We start from the raw sequence: 21,682 nt of genomic DNA, 5'->3' as shown, positions 1-21,682 counted from the left end.
AACCTACCACAAGCACTGCGAGCAGTTCAGATGCCTTTCGATGTACCCGATTAATCTAATAAATACCGGAGATGACGTGTGATGCGAACGGCAAAGGGGCGTCTTTACAAAATAGCGAGCGCATTTTTCGTTCGCTCGCTCGCTCGCTCAGACATAGAGGCGTCAACAAACCGCAAAGAGCGAGCGCTCAATTTAAATATCCGGCCACTTTTTTGGAACGACCGTCCGCAAATAGCACCCAGCTCTGAATCAGGCCCAGAGTGAGATCTCTCTCTCAACTGTGAACCTGAACAAACCATGTTGCAATGCAAGGGGTGTAAATACATACATTTTTTTACATGTGAGGTAAATACTGGCTGCTTTTGCATGTAGCCCACAAATACTGCACAGCTTTATTATTACTCTACAATTTAGATGTCAGTTTGGAAACACTCCTCCCAAATCTAAATCTCTCTGCACATTTTAAATCTGCCCCACCTGCAGTGCAGCATGGTTTCACCAAGATGATCAGTTGGGAGAGATATCTCTCTCTATTCCCAAGTCTGAATCAGGCCCTGAGTTTGAGAACCTGTGCTCTAAATTAAGTCTTAACGATTATTATCGGATAGTATTAAGAAGCCTCAATGAGTTAAACTTACTTTAGAAATGGTCTTGGGGTAATATATTTATTTTTTATAAAACAGAGTACGTGTATCTTTTACCAGAAATGTCCTAAAACAGAATGGAGAGAGAAAGTAAATGTAATGTAAATAACTACAGCTGTTCACGTGAATGTCATACAGACACGATTGCCATGTGCTTTCTCCTACAGTCACAAGGCTGATGCAGAATTGTATGCAAGTCCATTTTGGGGATGTATCTTGTGATTGTTAGCACAATGCATGATCTGTAGCTAAATACACGAATCTATGGGTGACACAGAGTCATACACATCTTACAGGAGTAACTGGCAGGTAACGCTCGTGTGTAGACTACGTCCAGTGATGGTGTGTAAATGGAATTGTAGGTTATGCCAAGTTTTGAGTACACTGATATTCATCTGATAATCATTGGCTATGAGATCAAACATATGGATAGGGATGGCGCACAACTTGGCATATGGGTGAATATCCTCATTTAGTTCTCTGCACACAATGCAAATATAATTGTGACCCTGAATCGGCCCCACTGCGTGTCTCCAAAACTAATATTATGGGGCCATTTTTAAATGTGTCTTAGTATATTGTAGAATGTGCTCCAAATTACAGGAAGACTTCCCCAGTTTAGTGTAGAATAGTATAACTGTATCAATGTATGATGATTAGAAATAAAACTCTGTGCTGAGAACTATTCTAACATGTCTGACATGTCCTTTTGTCACATGTTGCAGAGCGCCTTAAAAACAAACAAACGTTGCTCCAAAACAAATCCAACCTCTAATATATTGGAGAGAAGGGTGTTTCTCCTGTACATGCCAAAGTTATAAAAGTAAGAGAATGGGATTCATAAGCGTAGGCAATATTATAATAGGTGTGTTGAGGGTGTAGCCTGTAATTTCCACTCTTCTAATTGAAGGTACTGTATGTAATCTGTTTAATGCTGAATGTTTTAGGATAGGAATACCTTAGAAATAATCGAAGCATAAGAGTTTTATATACCTCACAATTCAGTTAGAAGACAATAGGCTGGTCTCAGGCGGTGTGGCTGTACAACTCAGAGCATCACAGGGACGTACAAAATCTGGCTCTTCAAGTCCTAAAACACTAATATTAAATATAACCTGCAGCCTTATGGTGCGTACACACTAGACGATATGCTCCCTGAGCGATATCGTCTAGTGTGTCTCCGGCAGGGTGTGCTCAATGTCGTTCATGACATTGAGCACACCCGCTGAACGATATCATTAACGATATCATTCAGCGCGCGGGCTCTCTTCCCCCATTCCCCAACATACAGCAACCTAACGACATTAACCCGATGAACGATGATGATGAACGACCCGCGGGAACGTGCGTCGTTGTTATCGTTCATCGTTTTTGTGATAAAAATGGACGATAAAGTGGATGGCTGAACGATAACGATATCGTTATGTCCTCCACTTTAATCGCCCAGTGTGTACCCACCATTAGTGATTTCAAAGTACATGCAATGTTCTCATTTAGTTTTATTTATCAATTTAGAATAACAGTGGCAAAAGAATACAACGTTAGATTACCATTCACACTGACAGGCACACTAGGGGGATGATTTACAGTTTAGCCAAAAGTTATGCTTATGATGCATTTTCCATACAAATTTGACAGCGAATGAAATGTGATACATTTAAAATAATCAGATTGTGTACATAATTAAAAAATATACAAAAATTAGGCACCTAGCAGTTTCCTTAACTCCTTCCCCCGTAGAGTTCACAAAGACCTGTACCTGATGGGCGGAGACTTTAACACTGTTAGCACCTAGCCCTAACCGTCTGCATTTTGAGAATGTGGACCTTTCACATGGCGACATTTCACGTCAGCATTGTGAAGATATAAAAACGGTGCCTGTTGACATGTCAACATTCTAATGTCACTGTCGACCATGTGACGGGATCCTGTGATAAGAGGTAGGATTGTCATTTATGCTGCCAACCATATCAAATTACAAAAGCAGAAATTGGAAGCTTTTACCTAATGAAACTATTAGAAACTCTTGGCTGCTAGAGGAGAACTCAATAGTATACAGCCATGGCCAAAAGTTTTGAGAATGACACAGGTATTTTTTTTCACAAAGTCTGCTGCTTCAGTTTTTATGATGATGATTTGCATATACTCCAGAATGTCATGAAGAGTGATCAGATGAATTGCAATTAATTGCAAAATCCCTCTTTGCCATGACAATGAACTTAATCCCAAAAACAACATTTCCACTGCATTTCAGCCCTGCCAAAAAAGGACCAGTTGACATCATGTCAGTGATTCTCTCGTTAACACATGTGAGAGTGTTGATGAGGACAAGGCTGGAGATCACTCTGTCATGCTGATTGAGTTAGAAAAACAGACTGGAAGCTTTAAAAGGAGGTTGGAGCTTGAAACCATTGTTCTTACTCTGTTAACCATGGTTACCTGCAAGGAAACAAGTGCAGTCATCATTGCTTTGCACAAAAATGGCTTCAAAGGCAAGGCTATTGCTGCTAGTAAGATTGCACCTACAGCGCCTTGCAAAAGTATTCACCCCCCCCTTTGCATTTTTCATGTTTTGTTGCCTCACAACCTGGAATTAAAAAGGATTGTTTGAAGGTGTGCATCATTTCATTCACATAACATGCCTACAACTGTGAAGTTGTGTTTTTTTTATATTGTGAATCAAACAACATTTAGGACAACATAGCAGGAAACTTCAGTGGGCATAACTATTCACCCCCCTAAAGTCAGTACTTTGTTGAGCCACCTTTTGCGGCAATTACAGCTGCAAGTCGCTTTGGATAAGTCTCTATGAGCTTGCCACATCTTGCCCCTGGGATTTTTGCCCATTCCTCAAAGCAAAACTGCTCCAGCTCCTTCATGTTGGATGGTTTCCGCTTAAACCACTCGAGTGTTGCTTTAGCAGTATGCTTCGGGTCATTGTCCTACTGGAAGGTGAACCTCCATCCCAGTCTCAAATCACAGGCAGACTGAATCAGGTTTTGCTCAAAAATATCAATATATTTAGCACCATCCATCTATCCCTCAACTCGAATCAGTTTCCCAGTCCCTGCTGCTGAAAAACATCCCCACAGCATGATGCTGCCACCACCATGTTTCACTGTGTTCTTGGGGTGATGGGATGTGTTGGGTTTGCGCCAGACAAAGCGTTTTCCTTGGTGGCCGAAAAGTAAAATTTTAGTCTCATCTGACCAGAGCACCTTCCTCCATACATTTGGGGAGTCACCCACATGCCTTTTGGTAAACTCAAATTGTGTCTTCTTATTTTTATCACTAAGTAATGGCTTTTTTCTGCCCACTCTTCCATAAAGCCCAGCTCTATGGAGTGTACAGCTTATTGTGGTCACATGCACAGATACACCAGTCTATGCCGTGGAACTCTACAGCTATTTCAGGGTTACCTTTGGTCTCTGTGCTGCCTCTCTGATTAATGCTCTCCTTGCCCGGTCTGTAAAGTTTTGGTGGGCGGCCCTCTCTTGGCAGATTTGTTGTGGTACCATGTTCTTTCCATTTGACGATGATGGATTTTATGGTGCTCCGGGGCATCATCAAAGATTTGGATATTTTTTTATAACCCAACCCAGAGTTGTGCTTCTCAACAACTTTGTCCCCGACTTGTTTGGAGAGCTCATTGGTCTTCATGGTGTGATGCTTCTTATTTAGTGGTGTTGCAGCCTCTGGGGCTTTTCAGAAAAGGTGTTTATACTGACAGATCATGTGACACTTAGATTTCACACAGGTGGACTTCATTTCACCAATTATGTGACTTCTGAAGGTAATTGGTTGCACCAGAACTTTTGAGGGGATTCATAGCAAAGGGGGCGATTACATATGCACATGCCAATTTTCAGAATTTTATTTATAAAGATTCTTTTTTATATATTTTTTTCTCATTTCACTTCACCAAATTAGACTATTTTGTGCATATCCATAACATAAAATTCAGATTAAAAAAATAAATAAATTACAGGTTGTAATGTAACAAAAAAAGGTAAAAAGCCAAGGGGAGTTAATAATTTTGCAAGGCACTGTAAATCAACAATTTATCGGATCATCAAGAACTTCAAGGAGAGAGGTTCAATAGTTGTGAAGGCTTCAGGGCGCCTAAGAACGTCCAGCAAGCGCCAGGACCATCTCCTAAAGTTGATTCAGCTGCGGGATCGGGGGACCACCAGTCCAGAGCTTGCTCAGGAATGGCAGCAGGCAGGTGTGAGTGCATCTTCATGCATAGTGAGGCGAAGACTTTTGGAGGATGGCCTGGTGTGAAGAAGGACAGCAAAGAAGCCACTTCACTCCAGGAAAGACATCAGGGATAGACTAATATTCTGCAAAAGTTACAGGGATTGGATTGCTGAGGACTGGGGTAAAGATATTTTCTCTGATAAATCCCCTTTTCAGATTGTTTGGGGCATTTGGGAAAAACGCTTGTCCCGAGAAGGAAAGGTGAGCGCTACCATCAGCCCTGTGTCATGCCAACAGTAAAGCATCCTGAGACCATTCATTTGTGGGGTTGCTTCTCAGCAAAGGGAGTGGGCTCATTCACAATTTTGCCTAAGAACACAGCCATGAGTAAAGAATGGTACCAAAAAATCCTCCAAGAACAACTTCTCCCAACCATCCAAGAACAGTTTGGTGAAGAACAATGCCTTTTCCAGCATGATGGAGCACCTTGCCATAAGGCAAAAGTGATAACTACATGGCTCGGGGAACAAAACATCAACATTTTGGGTCCATGGCCAGGAAACTCCCCAGATCTTAATCCCATTGAGAATTTATGGTCAATCCTCAAGAGGTGGGTGGACAAACAAAAACCCACAAATTCTGACAAACTCCAAGCATTGCTTAGACACGAATGGGTGGCCATCAGTCAGTATGTGGCCAATAATTTGATTGACAGCATGCCAGGGAAAATTGCAGAGGTCTTGAAAAAGAAGTTTATGTAATTGTCAATAAAAGCCTTTGATACTTATGAAATGCTTGTCATTTTACTTCAGTATACCATAGTAACATCTGACAAAAAGGTCTAAAAACACTGAAGCAGCAAACTTTTGTGAAGAATACTTGTGTCATTCTCAAATGTTTTGGTCATGGCTGTACTATCTGACACTATGGAAGCTCTTTGTTGCCTTCACCAGTACTGCTATGAAAAAAATCAGATTCTGAGTCGTACGTAGCAGTGATTTTGGACACAGTGGAGCAATGGTTTTCAGCTTTGCAAGCATCTGAGTTGCACCCTGCATGTCTTCCAATTTTGTATGTACAGAATCAGATTTGGACGTACCAGGGGGTGACTAAGAAGATGCAGATGTGACTGAGGCAAAAGACGCAGCTGCATCTACATCTGACTCAGCATTAGCCCCTTCTATCTAACCTCATTTATCCTGACCAGGTGGGCCTAATGCCAGCCAAACAATTACTAAAAACCAATTGACAATACAGTATGTCAATAAAGGTAGACTACCTTCTCTGGTGCTTGCTCTTGATGCTGTGAAGGCTTTTGACAGGTTTATATGACCTTTAATGAAACATACATTATCTTCTTATGGTATTAGAGATAACTTATTGAGGACAATTAAAGTTTTGCACTTCAACCCGTCCTCTATGGTTCTTTCTAATGGCATTGTTTCTATATCTTCACCATAGCCAATGGAACAAGGCAGGGTTGTCTCCTCTCCACATGATATTTGCCCTGGTCATTGAACCCTTGGCCAACGGATATAGGCCTGTATTCAATTGTCGGTGAAAAGCCCCAAACTTTTCGCCATCATCGCCAGTTTTCTGGAAAAGCATCGCGCTTGTCCCCGCAATTCGTCGTATTCAATTGCAAAGAATGCGAGAACGCGTCCTGGCGAAACTTAGATCGGCAAAAAGTCCTGTAAGATTTGGGAAAATCAGCCTGACACCCCCTAAAAAATGCACTGCCATAGGGGATCATTATGTATACCCCTGAATAGCCCTGCTGAAGGTATTTGGGTTACTTAAATGGTCTCAATAGGTGCTATTTAGCATATTAGCATATGAGGTGAAGAATAGCATATCTCACATTTTTTTTCATAAAATTAACTAGTCCCAGCAAATTTGGGGTACCTGAAAATGGGGGCTAGCATATTTTTAAGTTGCTAAAGTGGTCGTTTAAAAATCATGGAAAAACCACCTACCGCAAACACCTGCAAAGAAAAAACACCGGGGGCATACTTGGGGACCCCCCTGGAGACCATTTAGCTAGTTTTTATGTTCGGCCCCAAAACGAAAGTACTTTTTGGGGGTGTTCTAATGGATTTTTTTTATACTTTTTTTTAATGCAGTTTACCTTTGGGGGAGTGTCCTATCGTTGCACGGAGGTTTCCACAACTTTGCACCCCAAAACCCCAATTCTGCAATTTTTTTCCGCCTCCTTTCAGTGGCGAACCTTTTCTGCCTATATGAATGCATTCACTTTCCACTTAGGCAAAAAGTCATTGCAATTGAATTGGGCAGAAAGTTTCTGACAGGTGAAATGACATCATCGGCGAGAACTTTTCAGGACTAACAATTAAGAACACAAAGTATAAAATCACTCTACTTATGGACAACCTCCTTCTAACCTTAACTAATCCCCTTATGTCGCTACCCATTCTTTTTAAACAGTTGTTGAATCTCTCTCCAGGAATAAAATAAATAGCTACGCCATTCCATTTCTCTGTATTCCTACAGAAACTCTTAAAACTGAGTTTTCAGTTGAAGCATAACTTCATAATTACCTGGACATTAACATATCGGGAACACCCCACAAGACATGCCATTTTGAAGATGCTCTAATCCAGTTGTGTAGCTATCACAATTTGTCCTTTGTCAAAGTCAGAACCTTACACTTGCTTGCTTCTTTATTCAGTAACATTTTATTAACAAATCTGCATATTTGTTAATATAGACTGAATCAGGTTCAAATAGCTATTATTTACATATGTTTTTCTTTCTCCCCATACATGTATTGGGGACAAATATCATCCACCACTAAGATCATGGAATCTAAAAGGATTTATGACACACACATACTGATATCAGCTTTATGTAAGCACATGTTGTAAGGGGGATGCCCCTGAAGACCCCCTATACTTTGTTTTATTTACCATTTAGAATTGGGAATTAGTGTACATATTTTGGTTATTTTTCTGGGACAGTAGTCCCTCATTTTATTACACTATTGTGTTCTTCTCGTTTTATATGTACAGAGAACAACAATCTGGATATACCAAAGGAAGATAATTTTCATATTTATTATTTATTTCTTAATACTCTCACTGTCATTTCTGCTATATATCCCCTTCACAAGCACCACCTACTCCACCCTTTTGGTTACTAATACTGTATTTGTCATAGTTGTAAGGTAGTACAGACGGTATGCAGTCGGGATGCTGACGGTCTAAATCCCGACTGTCTAATCCCGGCAAAGGTCAAATGACAGGTGTCATTTTACCTACGCAAGAAGCCCGGCATCCCGATGGAAGGTAAGCCGAGTGTGGACAGCCGCAGGTGTGTTAGGTTAGGGGCTCCCGGGGGGGATTTAGTGTTAGGCAGGGGAAGGGGGATTAGGGTTAGCCCCCCCCCCCCCCAGGAGACTTAAGTTTAGGCTGCTGGGACAGGGGGGTTAGGCACCCCTAAGGGAGGGTTGGGGGGGGGGGGGTCAGGTTAGTTTATGCTTACTTTTGGCAGCTGGGATCTTCACCTCTGCCAGGCTTCGCGGCCGGCGGTAAATCATACCGGTCCCATGCAGACAGCCTTTATCAGAATTGCCCCTAGGTATTATTCCATATTTTCGGTTATGGTAATTGCATCTCCTGTGATTGGGCCTGTCCAGAGCAGAAGGCAGAAAGGAGTTTTTAGCCAAAGGCATGCCTTACCTGTGTACCCTGTAGTTTTATTGTGGGAAATATAGTCCCTTTCACAGTGCTTATAATATAGTGATGATACAACTGTGGTGTGCTTTGTAATGATGCATAGTATATATTCATGCTATATCTACCATTTCAAAAAGGTATATTGTGGAAACTAAGGGCCTGATTCAGAGATGGACGCTAATGCGCTCGCAGCTGGGATTTTGTACAGAACGCACCTGCAAAAATATGCTAATGGTCCCAAAGATAACCTGAGCATAGGGACGCCCACTGCTGCCTTCTTACCTGCGTACGTCGTCGCTTACCCACATAAATATCTATAACATTGTTGCACATCGAGTGGCCATCTTGCTGGTCTGACCAGCCACAGACTCTGCAGCTCTTCTGACACACAGAGCTGCGCATGCACTCGCAGTGGCTAATTGATGCGCGCCCATGAAATGGCGTTTAAACAGACAGACACGTCTGCGTTTTTCTAACCACTCCCCATTACCACCTCCAAATGCTAACAACCGGTCAGTCACTTTGTGACAGGAACCTCTGTGCGTTTGTAATCGCAATGCGATCGCTACCCACATGCAGTGCGGCTATACACATTCACGATTGCAAACAATCACTCGATCTGCGTGAAAATCGATTTATCGTCCATCTCTGAATCAGGGCCTAAGTGTATTCAATCTTGCAGGGAATGTGTTGGGTAATCTCAGTACAGCAGTGGATAATGTACTACTCCAGGAAAGCACCCTCGCCACTCCAAGGTATGTCAGTTACCCATAGTTTGGATGATCAAAGTAACAGAAACATTAATATGATGGAAACCACCAGGAACAATGACAGTGGGCAGCACAGATAGTGTCAGACTGCGGCATGAAGGGCTCACCGGGGAATACAGTTGTAGGGGCCCATGCTTAAGGGTTGTGACCAGCCTCCAGCGGGGGTTGGCTAACTATTAGAGAGTGCATGGTCTGGGCCCCTTTATAAATAATGAGTTATGGTAAGAACTTACCTTTGTTAACTCTTTCTTCGAAGTCCATAGGGTCCACAGGGAGACCTTGGGGTGCAGGTGGTGGATCAGGACCACACAGTTAAAGCTTTACAGTTCCCAGGATGCACTGGTACACACTCTCTATAGGCTGCCTCCACGCCAGAGGTAACTCAGTTTGTAACAAGCCAAAGGCCGGAGGAGGATAAAGAGAGAAAGAAGGCTGGTACATGCAAGAATCACACTCTCACAGAGAGGGAGACAACGGTGACCAGAAACAAAACCCATCTGAAGCTAGGTGCATCAGACTGGGTGCCCTGTGGCCCCTATGGACTTCGAGGAAAAAGTCAACAAACGTAAGTTACCATAACTCATTTTCTTCTTCAGGGTCCATAGGCTCCACATGGAGACCTTGGGGATAGCCCAAAGCAGTCCTTTTAAGGGTGGGGACACTCCTGCGCTAAGAGGAGAATCCGGCACCCAAAGGAAGCATCCTGAGAGGCGAAGGTATCAAATGCATAGAACCTTAGAAAGGTATGGACAGAAGACCAGGTGGCAGCCTTACACAGCTGAACAGCCGAGGCACCACGGCGAGCTGCCCACGAGGGACCCAAAGACCGTGTAGAATGAGCATTAACAGAAGCTGGAACAGGAAGGCCTGCCTGTGTGTAAGCCTCTGAGATATTCATACAAAGCCATCTAGCCAAAGTTTGCTTATTGGCTCGCCATCCCTTCTTGTGAGCACAAATAAGGAGTCTGATTTCCGAAGGAAACTGGTATGGTCCACATAAATCCTGAGGGCGCGGAACACACCCAAAGATGCCTCACCTGCCAAAAGGTTCGGTGATAGAAAGGCCGGGACTATAATTTCCTCATTAATGTGGAAACTAGAAATGACAGTGGGCAGCCACTTTAGGAAGCAACCCGGGGCGAGTCTGAAGCACAGCCCTGTCCTGGTGAAATATCAGAAAAGGGGAGCGACAGGAGATTGCCCCTAACTATGACCCTTCTAGCGGAAGCAATAGCCAGAAGGAAAAGAGTCTTCGCTGTTAACCACTTGAGTTCCACTGACTCTAGGGGTTCAAATGGAGGGCCCGAAGAACCACTGTCAAGTCCCAAGGAGCCACTGGGGGGACAAAGGGAGGTTGAAATTGGAGGACACCCTGGAGAAAAATGCAGATATCCGGTAATGGAGCAATTCTACGTTGGAACCATACTGACAGAGCAGAGACATGCACTTTCATTGAGGCCAAGATCCAATTCAGCCTGAAGGAAGGCCAGGACTCTGGAAACTCGAAACACCTGGGGGATGTAATTTCTGGGAAAACACCAATGGAAATAGGTATGCCACACTCTGTGGTAGATCCTAGCAGAAGCTGGCTTACGTGCTCTAAGCATTGTTTGGATGACAGAGCTAGAGAATCCTTTGGACTTTAGGGGGGATGTCTCAAGAGTCACGCCGTCAAAGACAGACGATCCAGGTCCGGGTAAAGGCAAGGACACTGAGACAACAGGAACGGAGGCAACAGGAATGGAGTGTCGATGGAGAGACTCTGAAGATCTGAGTACCAATGACATTTGGGCCAAGCTGGAGCTACCAGCAGGACAGTGCCTCCGTCTTGTTTGAATTTCTGAAGAACTCGAGGAAGAAGGGAGACTGGAGGAAACAGGTACGCAAACTGGAAGGTCCACTTCACTGACATACCGAGGCAACCTTGGTGGACGCTCTCTCTTGTTCTGGACCAGTACACCAGTAATTTGTGATTGTGTCAGGAGACCATGAGGTCCACCTCTGGGAGGCCCCATTTGTCTACTAGGAGTTGAAACACCTCTTGGTGAAGAGACCATTCCCTGGATGCACGTCGTGACGGCTGAGGAAGTCCGCTTCTCTGTTGAAAACTCCCGGATTGAACACTGCCGAAAATGGCCGGGAGGTGACACTCTGCCCATGTCAGAATGCGTGACACTTCTGTTATTGCTGCCCGACTTCGAGTGCCTCCTTGATGGTTGATGTAAGCCACCATGGTGGCGTTATTGGACTGAACCTGCACAGGTTTTCCATGAAGTATGTGCTTGGGCAGCTTGAGGGCCCTGTACACAGCCTGAAGTTCCAATATGTTGATTCGACTGCTGTCCAACCACCCTGAAAAGAGTGCGGAACGGTCACTGCACTCCAGATTTCAGGCATGTTTCCACCTTCCTATCTGTCGGATCTTTTAACAACTTAACTGACAATTTTTCCAGCAAAACTGGTCAGAAATTGCGGGTCCGCAGTAGAGTCCGGGGAGTTAGAGGAGATCCGTTCTGCACGTGTAGAACGGATTTCCTCTTCAAAAACACAGCGGGCGATGCACCTTGTCAGCTGATGCACAGTTGGCTGTGTTCACATCCCATGCGACCACGTCAGTTAAGTGGTTACGGAAGAAATGGAAGGCATAGGTAACGTAGCACTTTTGATTAACCGTGTAACATGGAAATCCACCGCAGGGGGTGATACCCATTTCCTGAGGCTCATTGTAATAAATGGAATACATGAGGCTAAACGCTTTTGAGGTTGGTACCCCTTACCAGGCGATTGCCAGGCTGCAGCCATATGTTCAACTAGTTGATATGACAGAGGACATTCTGCTGAAACCACTGTCATTTAAACAGAGGGTGTTTGGATTTAGGGGCTGGCTCGTCTTCTTCTATGAGTAAGACGGATCTGACAGCTCGCACTAAGGCAGGAATATTAATCCAGAGGGGAGTCGGGGTTAGAGGCATCAGCAACCTCTCCATCAGCAGATGACAGCTCAGACTCAGAAAGCTGTGTTGACTGTGATGACAATACTGTACGTTTAGCAGATTTCAGAGTTTTCTCACCCTACAGCATGGTCTGAATGGCTGTAGAAGAAGCCGCCAGGCTCTGTACAGAGGTAGAGAAAACATCCACCCATAGTGGAGGCACAGGAGTTAGTATAGTTGGCATTAGTTGTGGTAATCCCTGTGATGGAATAACAGTCTGCTGTGGTAACCCCATAGGGGGAAAAACAGCCGGAACTGCTAGGCGGCCCGCAATGAAGGCCAGGACCTGGGAAACGGCAGCCCAAGGGGGCTCCTGTACTGGAGCTGTGGGGACAGATGTACTTGGTGGATTAAAACACCTAACACATAAACCATCCTGTACCACATAATCTGTGGTACAGGATGGTTTATGATTCAGAGCGAGCGCTCTGGTCAGAGCGTTCGGCTCTGAATCAGGCCCTTAGGGGGGAGATGTACAAAGCTCTGGAAAGTGATAAATTACCAGCCGCTCAGCTCATAAATGTCATGTTACAGGCTGTGTTTGAAAAATGACAGATAGGAGCTGATTGGTTGGTAGTTTATCACTTTCCAGAGCTTATTACATCTGCCCCTTAAACTGGGAACACACTATGGGGCAGATGTACTAAGCTCTGGATAAACTACCAATCAGCTTTTGTCATTTTTTTTTCAAACACAGCCTGTAAGATGACAGGAGCTGAGTGGATGGTACTTTATCACTTTCCAGAGCTTAGTACAGCTCCCTCTGTATGACATATAGTACCGAACGATATATTATACACATCGTACAGTATGTACACCCGATCCGTCATTCATCACATTGTCCCATCTACTGTTCTGCACAGCAAATAGGACAATGCAATGAACAACATGGTGTTGTTACATGCAGCATATAATAACACATCGCCCCGTCATACACTGGATCGTGCAGTATCCTTACATGGCATCACACCGTCACTGGATCACACAGTGTATATAGTGTGTACCCAGCTTTACACTTCTCTCTGGCTCTGTATTATCGCTTACTCAGTGTCACTGTACTCACCTGATGTTACCATGGCAACTCATGCAAAACCAATACTTCCAGCCAACAGAACCCTATGACATCAAATCCTGTAACATCTGACATTCATCACAACATTAATATCTCATAAGCTGATATATGAACAATTTTTCTTTTTTAGGTAATAGCCAGTACTTTTTAATATATCACTGCAAAGCTGATTTATAGTGCAGTAAACTTAGCAGGGTTTTCCTTCGACCCCAGAAATATTTGCCTGCTTGCCTGCAAAGGTTAGATTATTGCACTGTGAGTGAAAATATGTTCTGTATTGAGGTTAAGACATTTATTCCTGGAAACTATAGAACAATTATCATCTCATTAGGGTAGATATTTATATTATAGATACAGATATAGATACAGAAGGTGCTCTTGGAATATTGAAATGATCAATATAAAACTGGAAAAGACCTAGTCCTAGCAGAAAAGAGCACTCAGGGTCCAGAACGGTATTGCGTATAATAAAACAAAAAAGTCACATTTTATTAGATATACATCAGAAAAATTTACTAAATTGTTCCCCCCAAAAAGAAATGAAGGAAAATATTGTATAGAAGTAAACATTTATATACTGCAGGTACAAAACAACATAACATTAATTAAAACCTGGATTACAGTTGTTCTATTCAATATCACAAAATGTAATGATCACAACTGCACTACAGTGTATAATTCAACAATGTGCATTTAGTGTATGACTGTTGAATAAAAGGCCCAGAGGGATGTAGTGGTAGGTGCCAATGCTTTAGGGGTGTGGCCAGTGTCGGAATGGGGCACAAAGGGCCCAACAGGTAATGCCGTGGTAGGGACCAAGATTAAGGGGTGCTGGCAGCCACCTCAGAGAGACATGGCCATCCATTAGAGAGGACATACAAAGAACGGCCTTTATTTATAAAGGAGGGTACAGGGGAGAGTCAGGAACACCCACTTTGATTGACAAGAGGGCTAATCTTGGTGTAGTTTGCAAGGAAACAAACAGAGCAGTTTCATGGAGGTGCTCTAACAAGTTACTCACTCCTAGAAGAGGGTGTGGGGCCCACCGGGGATTACCCCTGTGGGCCAGTCTGATCCTGGGTGGGGCCAGCCATTAGAGAGCACATGTTGGCCTGCAGACAACATGGATACTGTATGATCATGGCCCTTTTAAAAATTATATCGTAAATACTGATAGTTCATGCAGTATAATCTACCAGATTTAGCATTGTAGTGAATACACCCATGTTCCTGCTTTACCAGGTAATTGACCCTCTAATAATTAGCGTAATAATGCATAATTTGAGTGCACTGGGGTCTATTCATGTAGTAGTGAAAAGACCTGTTCGCTGAAAACAGGGCTTTTCACTGCTTCGTTCTATTCATGAAGCGGGTTACTGTGGAGAAGTTCATGACTTCTCCAGCCCCTCGTCGTGGCTGGATCACTTCTCCATACAGTAGTATGAGGAGAGTGATTCCTAGAATGGAAAGTTCAGCTTTCCGTTCCTCTGCTGTGTACAGATTCGCCATCTCGGGATGGCGTAATCTGTACAGCGAAACAAAAATAGGGAAATTTAATACTTCGCTGTTCTCTGCCTGGCGCTGGCTCTGCCCCCTTTAGACCAGCAGCCTTTGCAGCAGGTCTGATGTGACGGCACATGCACAGTGGGAAGACATATTGGACTCCCGATGTCTGTCCTCACACTGCTTTCTTGGATTGCGGCGTGGCCATGTACCGGAGGACGCCTGACATGTAAGTGTACATGAATGGCTACAAAACATCACTATATCTCGCATCAATGTGATGCGATATATATTACATGTTCTACATGAATAGAACCCACCGCCTGGAACCAGACATTAGAGGAGGGGGTGTGGCCTACCGGGGATTTCCCTATGTATTTATAGCCATGAGGTGTTAAATGTACTATCCTGTGATGAAACAAAGTAAGATCTTAGTATGTGTATACACTGGGCCCTTTAGAGGTTAAGGGGGGGTTACATATATATTATAGTTCACTTGTGCTCATGGCCTGGCAATATATTTCAGAGTCTGCTTTTCTTTTGAGTTGCCAATAACATACAAATGCTAATTTCAGCCCTCTCCCTTGTGTACTGGCGTTAACCTGAATGTGCAAGTACTGAAACGCCCACTTTCAGTGGTGCTTCACGGTGCAACACCACCGGTGATTTTCTGAACTTTTCGCTCATGTGCAGCAGCAAATAATCGCACAACTACGTGATCATCACCACTGTTGGTCACCACTGAGTCAGGACCACTAGCTTTCTGATGATGGTGAACAATGTTGTAATTCAATGTATTTGCAATAATAATGCGGAGTATAAATACTTACACCAAACAGTGCATTAATATATGATTACTGAGATCCCCCTAAATACTGTAGATATAAGTATATAGAGGAGATCATAAATGTGAGAAATATTTGCACAGTAATTGATCAATCTCATGGACTGTGCAGCTGCATCAATTCATCAATTACAGTGCAAATATCAGTCAAATGTATGATCTACTCTGTACACTTACATCTATTTAGGAGGGTCTCAGTAACCATCTTAATTTGATTCACACAGGATGGTACATTTAACACCTCATGGCTTGTACATAGTGTTTAATCATATAGTGCAGTTGTTATATTACATTTTGTGAGAACCCTATATGTTGGCACCAATTGTAATTGGGATGCAGTCAGGAAGCCAACAATCAAAATGCCAACCGCCAGCTTCCCGACTGTCAAATCTCGGCAGGGTACTAATGACACGCGTCGAAATCCCGACGCCTGTTATACCTACGCCGGAAGCCCGACATACCGATTGAAGGTAAGCCAGGCAGCGGGCGCGGACAGCCGTGGGGGGTGGAGGGTTAGGTTAGGGGCTCCCGGGGAAGACTTAGGCCCCCCCCTGGGAGGGTTAGGCTAGGGGTAGCGGGGAAGTTATGTTTAGGCACCCCCCCGGGAGACTGGTTTAGGCTACGGGGATGAGGGGGTTAGGTTTAGGCACTTGGGGGAGGGGGGTGTAAGGGTTAGGCACCCCTACGGGAGGGTTAGTTATACTTACCTAAATCCCCTGACGGGATTTCCACTGCTACCGGTCTGCTGGTGTCGGGATTTGAACCGCCGGCTGTCATTCATACTGATTCCTTGTAATCTATAGCTTATTAGCAGATTATTATATAGGACTGTAATCATGGTTTTAATTAATGTTACATGTTGTCTTGTACCTTATAATTTAAACTTTATGTCTATATTTAGCTGTCTTGTTTCCTTTTGGTGGGAACACTTTAGTTTTGATTTTTAATGTACATCTGATAAAATTTGAATGTTATTAAACACAATACCGTTCTGGACCCCAAGTTCCCGTTATGCTAGAAATACTTTGGTCTACTACAATTTTATATTCTTAAGAAATGTCTATCAAACACCAAAAGAAATGAGAATGTTACAAAAAGATGTCTGAGAAAAAATTCATGTGTAATCAGCTATAATGATGCTGTAGCAGTAATGTGCGGTCAGGTGAGGCGGAGCCTTCCCTGTCATACTTAGGTATATACTCCACAGTTTTGACTATAAAAATTATAAGAAAATTTTAAAGAAAATATTATAAATATCTTCTTTGTATTATTCTAATCATTTTTATAGTCAAAAGTCTGGAGTAAAAAGTGTATGAGGCAGTGCCTCCCGTCTACCTTTTCCGCACATCCCTGATCAAAGCACACCAAATATCCAACACTATATACTGATGCACCTTTGTATAATGCCCACATTAACCCTTAGGTGCCTCCCCAGCCATTTACCTCACCGCATGTCACTGCTCTACTATAAAAAAAATATTCAAAGGACACATGTATTATACATTTACAACAAAAGGTATGATTTATATTTCATGTCTCTTGCATATTGAGCATTTTACAGCTACTCTGAGATCTCCCCTCTCTAGGCTGAGGCCATAAATTTCACTGTAAAATCGAAGCTGTCCGATATTTGTTTGCTGCATGCAGAAGCAATCAGTATCCGTCCTGCATGTATAAAAAAAAAAAAAGTAGCAATTGTGCTTCCTGCACTCAAACATGGTTGTTCTAGTAACAAACTTCTCTTTTTTTGCTCTGATTCCTGTCTAACAAAGGGAAATGCATTTATCGGATTTCTGTACAGTCTATGAATCGAAAAGCGGTGGGTGCGTGTGATTTCATAATTGTTTTATATTTGTAAACATTGGCAAATGAAAAATAAAATGTTTCTTTATATATGACGCTTAGTGTCTGCTATTGCTCAATAGGTTTTCGGTTACACAGTTCTGTCAAATAAAATGTTTACAGGCAAAGTGAATATCCCTTTCTGCCATTAGGGTCATTGAATTGCTATTTTGTGAGCAATACTGTAAATAATGAAATAAACTATTTTATCCTGCAGGAATATGGACGTGACATGTTTTTGGTTCACTTTTGTTGCCCATCTTCAAACAAAATAAAGGTGTTTTTATCAATAACCTGCTCAATCTCATATATAAAATTAATTGGTTTGTCTGTCTGGTTATTCGGGCACCCCTGCCCAATGCGAGATGGTCCAGTTGGATCCTTGCCAGGTTTTAGGGGGATTAGGGTCCCAGCCGGACCACACGTTAGTGTACGTTGGGCAGAACTTTGACCCGAGTAGCCTGTTTTGAGCCTTCCACTGAATGGATTTGGATGAAAACGTCACAGAGGGGTGGCAATTGGTCTGGGATGCCTAGCTTAATAACTTGAAGATTTAAACCCAGGCAACGCTGGGTACATCCGCTAGTTAGTACACTGTTATAATCAAAAACTTACATAATAATCTTTTATTGTGTTTAAAAGAAACAAAAAAAGAAAATTAATCCAAATTCAGAAAGACCAGACCAATAACATGATTTAACTCTTTATTTTTTCTTTTTAAAAGCCATTCCTCTTAAATAAGATCCTAAACATTCACCAGACTGTCACTGTATAAAAATGTACAGCGGCTTTATTGACATGTACATTCCATAAAGTTTACAGCTGCAAAGATATGAGGCACACTCAGTATTGCACTTCATTAAAATTTCAGGCTCAAACATAACCCAGAAGTTTAAATGAAACTGCCTTTGTAATGTAATAAATCTTATACAGGACAAACATTGATATCTTTATGTACTATGTACAGCATTTGTTACAACTTATATACCTTGTAAAGTTTATGTGCCCACCAAATGCAGTATGTCTGCACCCTCTGCTGAGCACACCACAGAGCTCTCCAGCAACCAGATACTTAGATTAACAGTCTAGAAGATAAACAGGTTCTCCTCTTTCTCCACGAGATGCAGGTATACTTGTACAGGGCTATTGGAAAGTCAGGGCTCATTACTGTAACTTCTCTTCTGGTCATACATAGACTGTATACATTTATTTATATATCCTTGATATGGGGAGCCGTTCTATATGCTGTGTATACAAGCACGTTTGTACACATCTGGTGCCTTGTCAATGGTGCAATATGTAATGACCACATGCAAGCACCTCACAGGTTATCAACGTTTCTGTTTCAAAAGAATATTTTAACATTTGGTTTGAAGAGCATGGATTGTGAATACACAGCTGTATCTGGTGGGCCCTTCCTGTTTACCCTTGTTCGCACACTCTTTAAGTGGTCCCATCCTGACCGGAGACTGTCGTCCAGAACCTGCCTGGCGTGACGGACTGCTATAGACTGTCTCAATGTTCTCAAAAACAAAAAAAGAATAATAGGCTCATTTAAAATGTGTGGGCATTTCTGCAAACTCCACAGCCCAGGGCAAACTCCTCTCCAGTGGGTGGGTGGACTACATGAAGAGGACACTCTGTGCCCTCAAGTTGTTTGCCTTTTGGACCTACAAGAAGAAAAGTCAGACAATAACAGACACAAATGTTAATGCTGTAACTTCACAATACAAAATGGAAATTTGTTATTAGATCATGTCTAATGTCATGTTTGAATGATACATTTATATGGCAAGCAGGTATGTGACAAAGTTTAATTTAAATGTGTATATTTGGTTTACACTATTTACTATTTTCTGACACTAAAAGGAGTAAATTAAATTAGTTTGTGTTATATTTGTCACACGATACACATTAAATTAAATCATAGTGCGCAGTAGATTACTGTCTTATACTTATTAACACCATTATTTACTTTTCAATGGACTGTAACAGTAGGGACAGGTCACAAGCAGTTTTACTTAGAATTGTAGCGTGACAGAACTCACAGGCCACATGTACATGTTACCACACTAACCTGCAGGACAATGTGGAAGTTCCTCTTTAAGTATGCTGGTCATTCTCTGGAAGTCATCATGGCAAGCATTACAGAAATGTGTTGTTCCAAAGCAGAAAAATACAGCCACTGAGCAGCAGTAGCGACACTTGTATTCTAGGAAATCTGTACCATGTTTTGGGCACATCTGTAGCATAGGAACAAAACAGTGAGCCATGTACACCTCTAACTTTACTACGTGCACTTATAGATTTAAATCCGTCCAATACATGTAGATGGAAGTAAATCCGTTGACATGCAATTCATACACAGAAACGCAACAATTTCACCTGCATGTACTCGGCAATACTAAATGTACAACTGGCATGAATATTACGGTGTGTCTGTAAAACATTCTATAAATTTGTAGTAATTTATTGCATTTTTGACAACTACAGTACAAACCAGCACAACAGGTTACTGATGGAGTTAAGTGAACTTTCTACACACAAGCCAATAACTGTACCTGAGCCCTGGACACATCTGAACACGCTCCACAAATCAGCTCTCTTGGATCATAATCATCTCCTTGGCCGGCTTCTGCATCACAACGAGCTTCACCACCAAAATATGCCTAAAACAGTGGAAATAATTCAGCTGTAAACTAACCTATAAAAACACATGCTTTTAGGTAGAAAACATGTCTCTTTCAGAGATTGAACAGATATTTATCAGCACAAAACCATACCAAAAGCATTTAGGGGGGAGTCAGGACTTGGAGCAGGTGTGATGGGGTCATGACTACACGACACGCTAGGGGGTGTGCGCAGTGCCTCAGGAACCTCCTCCAGCCTCTCTCTAAATGTGCAGTATAAATCCCCCCCAAACCCTCAGACTGTGGGATGTGTGCTTATCACCCCTAGCGGGAGAGCAGGCCGGAATGCCATGTGATACATGGTTTCCAAGCCTACAGTACAAGAGGACAACATGAAGCGTACAGGAGAAGTAAAGCACATGAGACCAGTGACCGTAAGCTCTGTCCCAAGCGTTTCCTGCAGAAACCACAATATGACAAGGTAATACAATGTAAACCAGATATCTAACCACTTGATAACATTTTAGAAGAAGACAAGTTCAAAGTTTTACTCTGCTTCATGTAGGAGGTACAATTGTCAACATGATCTCACCTCTTAAATCATACACTGTATTAGACTTCTGCTGTTTCTTATATCTGGCCTGACCGCTTTAGCAATTCCCCCGAGCTGTTTCTAAAGACAAGCTGACATGTGTATATCTACCCTGTTTTAAGTCTATTGTGCTCTGCTATATTCCCTATAGGGAGCCAACTAAAGCACGTGCACACGGAAAAACTGTATTGGGCCTTTGTTATGTGTACAAATAAGTAGCATGTGTATAATCAAACAAACCAGTAATTTAGGTACAGAGATCAGTGGTTGTGCATTAACAGTAGTAGACAACCCACCACCTCACACTGAGAAAAAGCAGATGGGGCCATGAATATCTACTGTTCTAATTTGTGGTCTTTAAAAAAAAGTGTTAGTAAATAGGCCCATCAGTACACCTGTATTACCAAGCTCAAAGCCAAATCTGTAAGCGGCATCAGCGGTGAGCTGAAAAACAACTATTAATTACAATATTCTCTCCTCTTATAGTAACCAAGCTATCATCTCCTGTAGATTATGCATATATCAGAATTACCTTTTTGCATTTGTAGCAGACATAGTAAGCATATCTGTTCATAGCATAGCTGGCTGGGTCATTATAAAACCGTACTCCCGGTGTTGTGATTGCATCACTCTTGTGTAGTCCCTCATATTCCAGCCTCATCAAAGCCTTCCTTCTTACATCTTCATAAAGATCTTTGATTGGATCCAGAAGATCCTTTAACACTGTATGATTTATTTTGTTCTAAAAATATTGGGAGATAAAGAAATGAATGAGCTTTGTTATGCAGATCGGACAGCGCTGTACATCTCCCATGACTGCAATATCCAGGCTGACAAAACAAAATGGGAAACAAATGGGAAAACTCTGTACAAGTGGGAAATATTAAAAGTAAAATG

The 21,682-nt window shown here is 42.4% G+C and overlaps 1 protein-coding gene across 11 annotated transcripts in view; it reads right to left on the bottom strand.

Moving 5' to 3' along the window:
• Positions 1-18,253: 18,253 nt before the first annotated feature.
• Positions 18,254-21,682, bottom strand: part of MYCBP2 (MYC binding protein 2) — a 339,358-nt gene continuing 335,929 nt past the window's right edge. For all 11 annotated transcript variants that reach the window (XM_088459230.1, XM_088459176.1, XM_088459189.1 and 8 more), the window contains 4 exons: positions 21,318-21,527; positions 20,125-20,232; positions 19,641-19,806; positions 18,254-19,233 (listed from right to left, as the gene is read on the bottom strand). In XM_088459230.1, the coding sequence (XP_088315356.1) occupies positions 19,118-19,233; positions 19,641-19,806; positions 20,125-20,232; positions 21,318-21,527 (600 nt within the window). In that variant the 3' untranslated portion in view covers positions 18,254-19,117. The remainder of the gene's footprint in view (positions 19,234-19,640; positions 19,807-20,124; positions 20,233-21,317; positions 21,528-21,682) is intronic.

The sequence above is a fragment of the Taudactylus pleione genome, unplaced genomic scaffold (assembly GCF_031769625.1).
Source record: "Taudactylus pleione unplaced genomic scaffold, aTauple2 ptg000041l, whole genome shotgun sequence".
Taxonomy (NCBI): Eukaryota; Metazoa; Chordata; class Amphibia; order Anura; family Myobatrachidae; genus Taudactylus; species Taudactylus pleione.
Note: the sequence above shows the minus strand (reverse complement) of the source record. Positions and strands in the feature narration are given on the sequence as shown.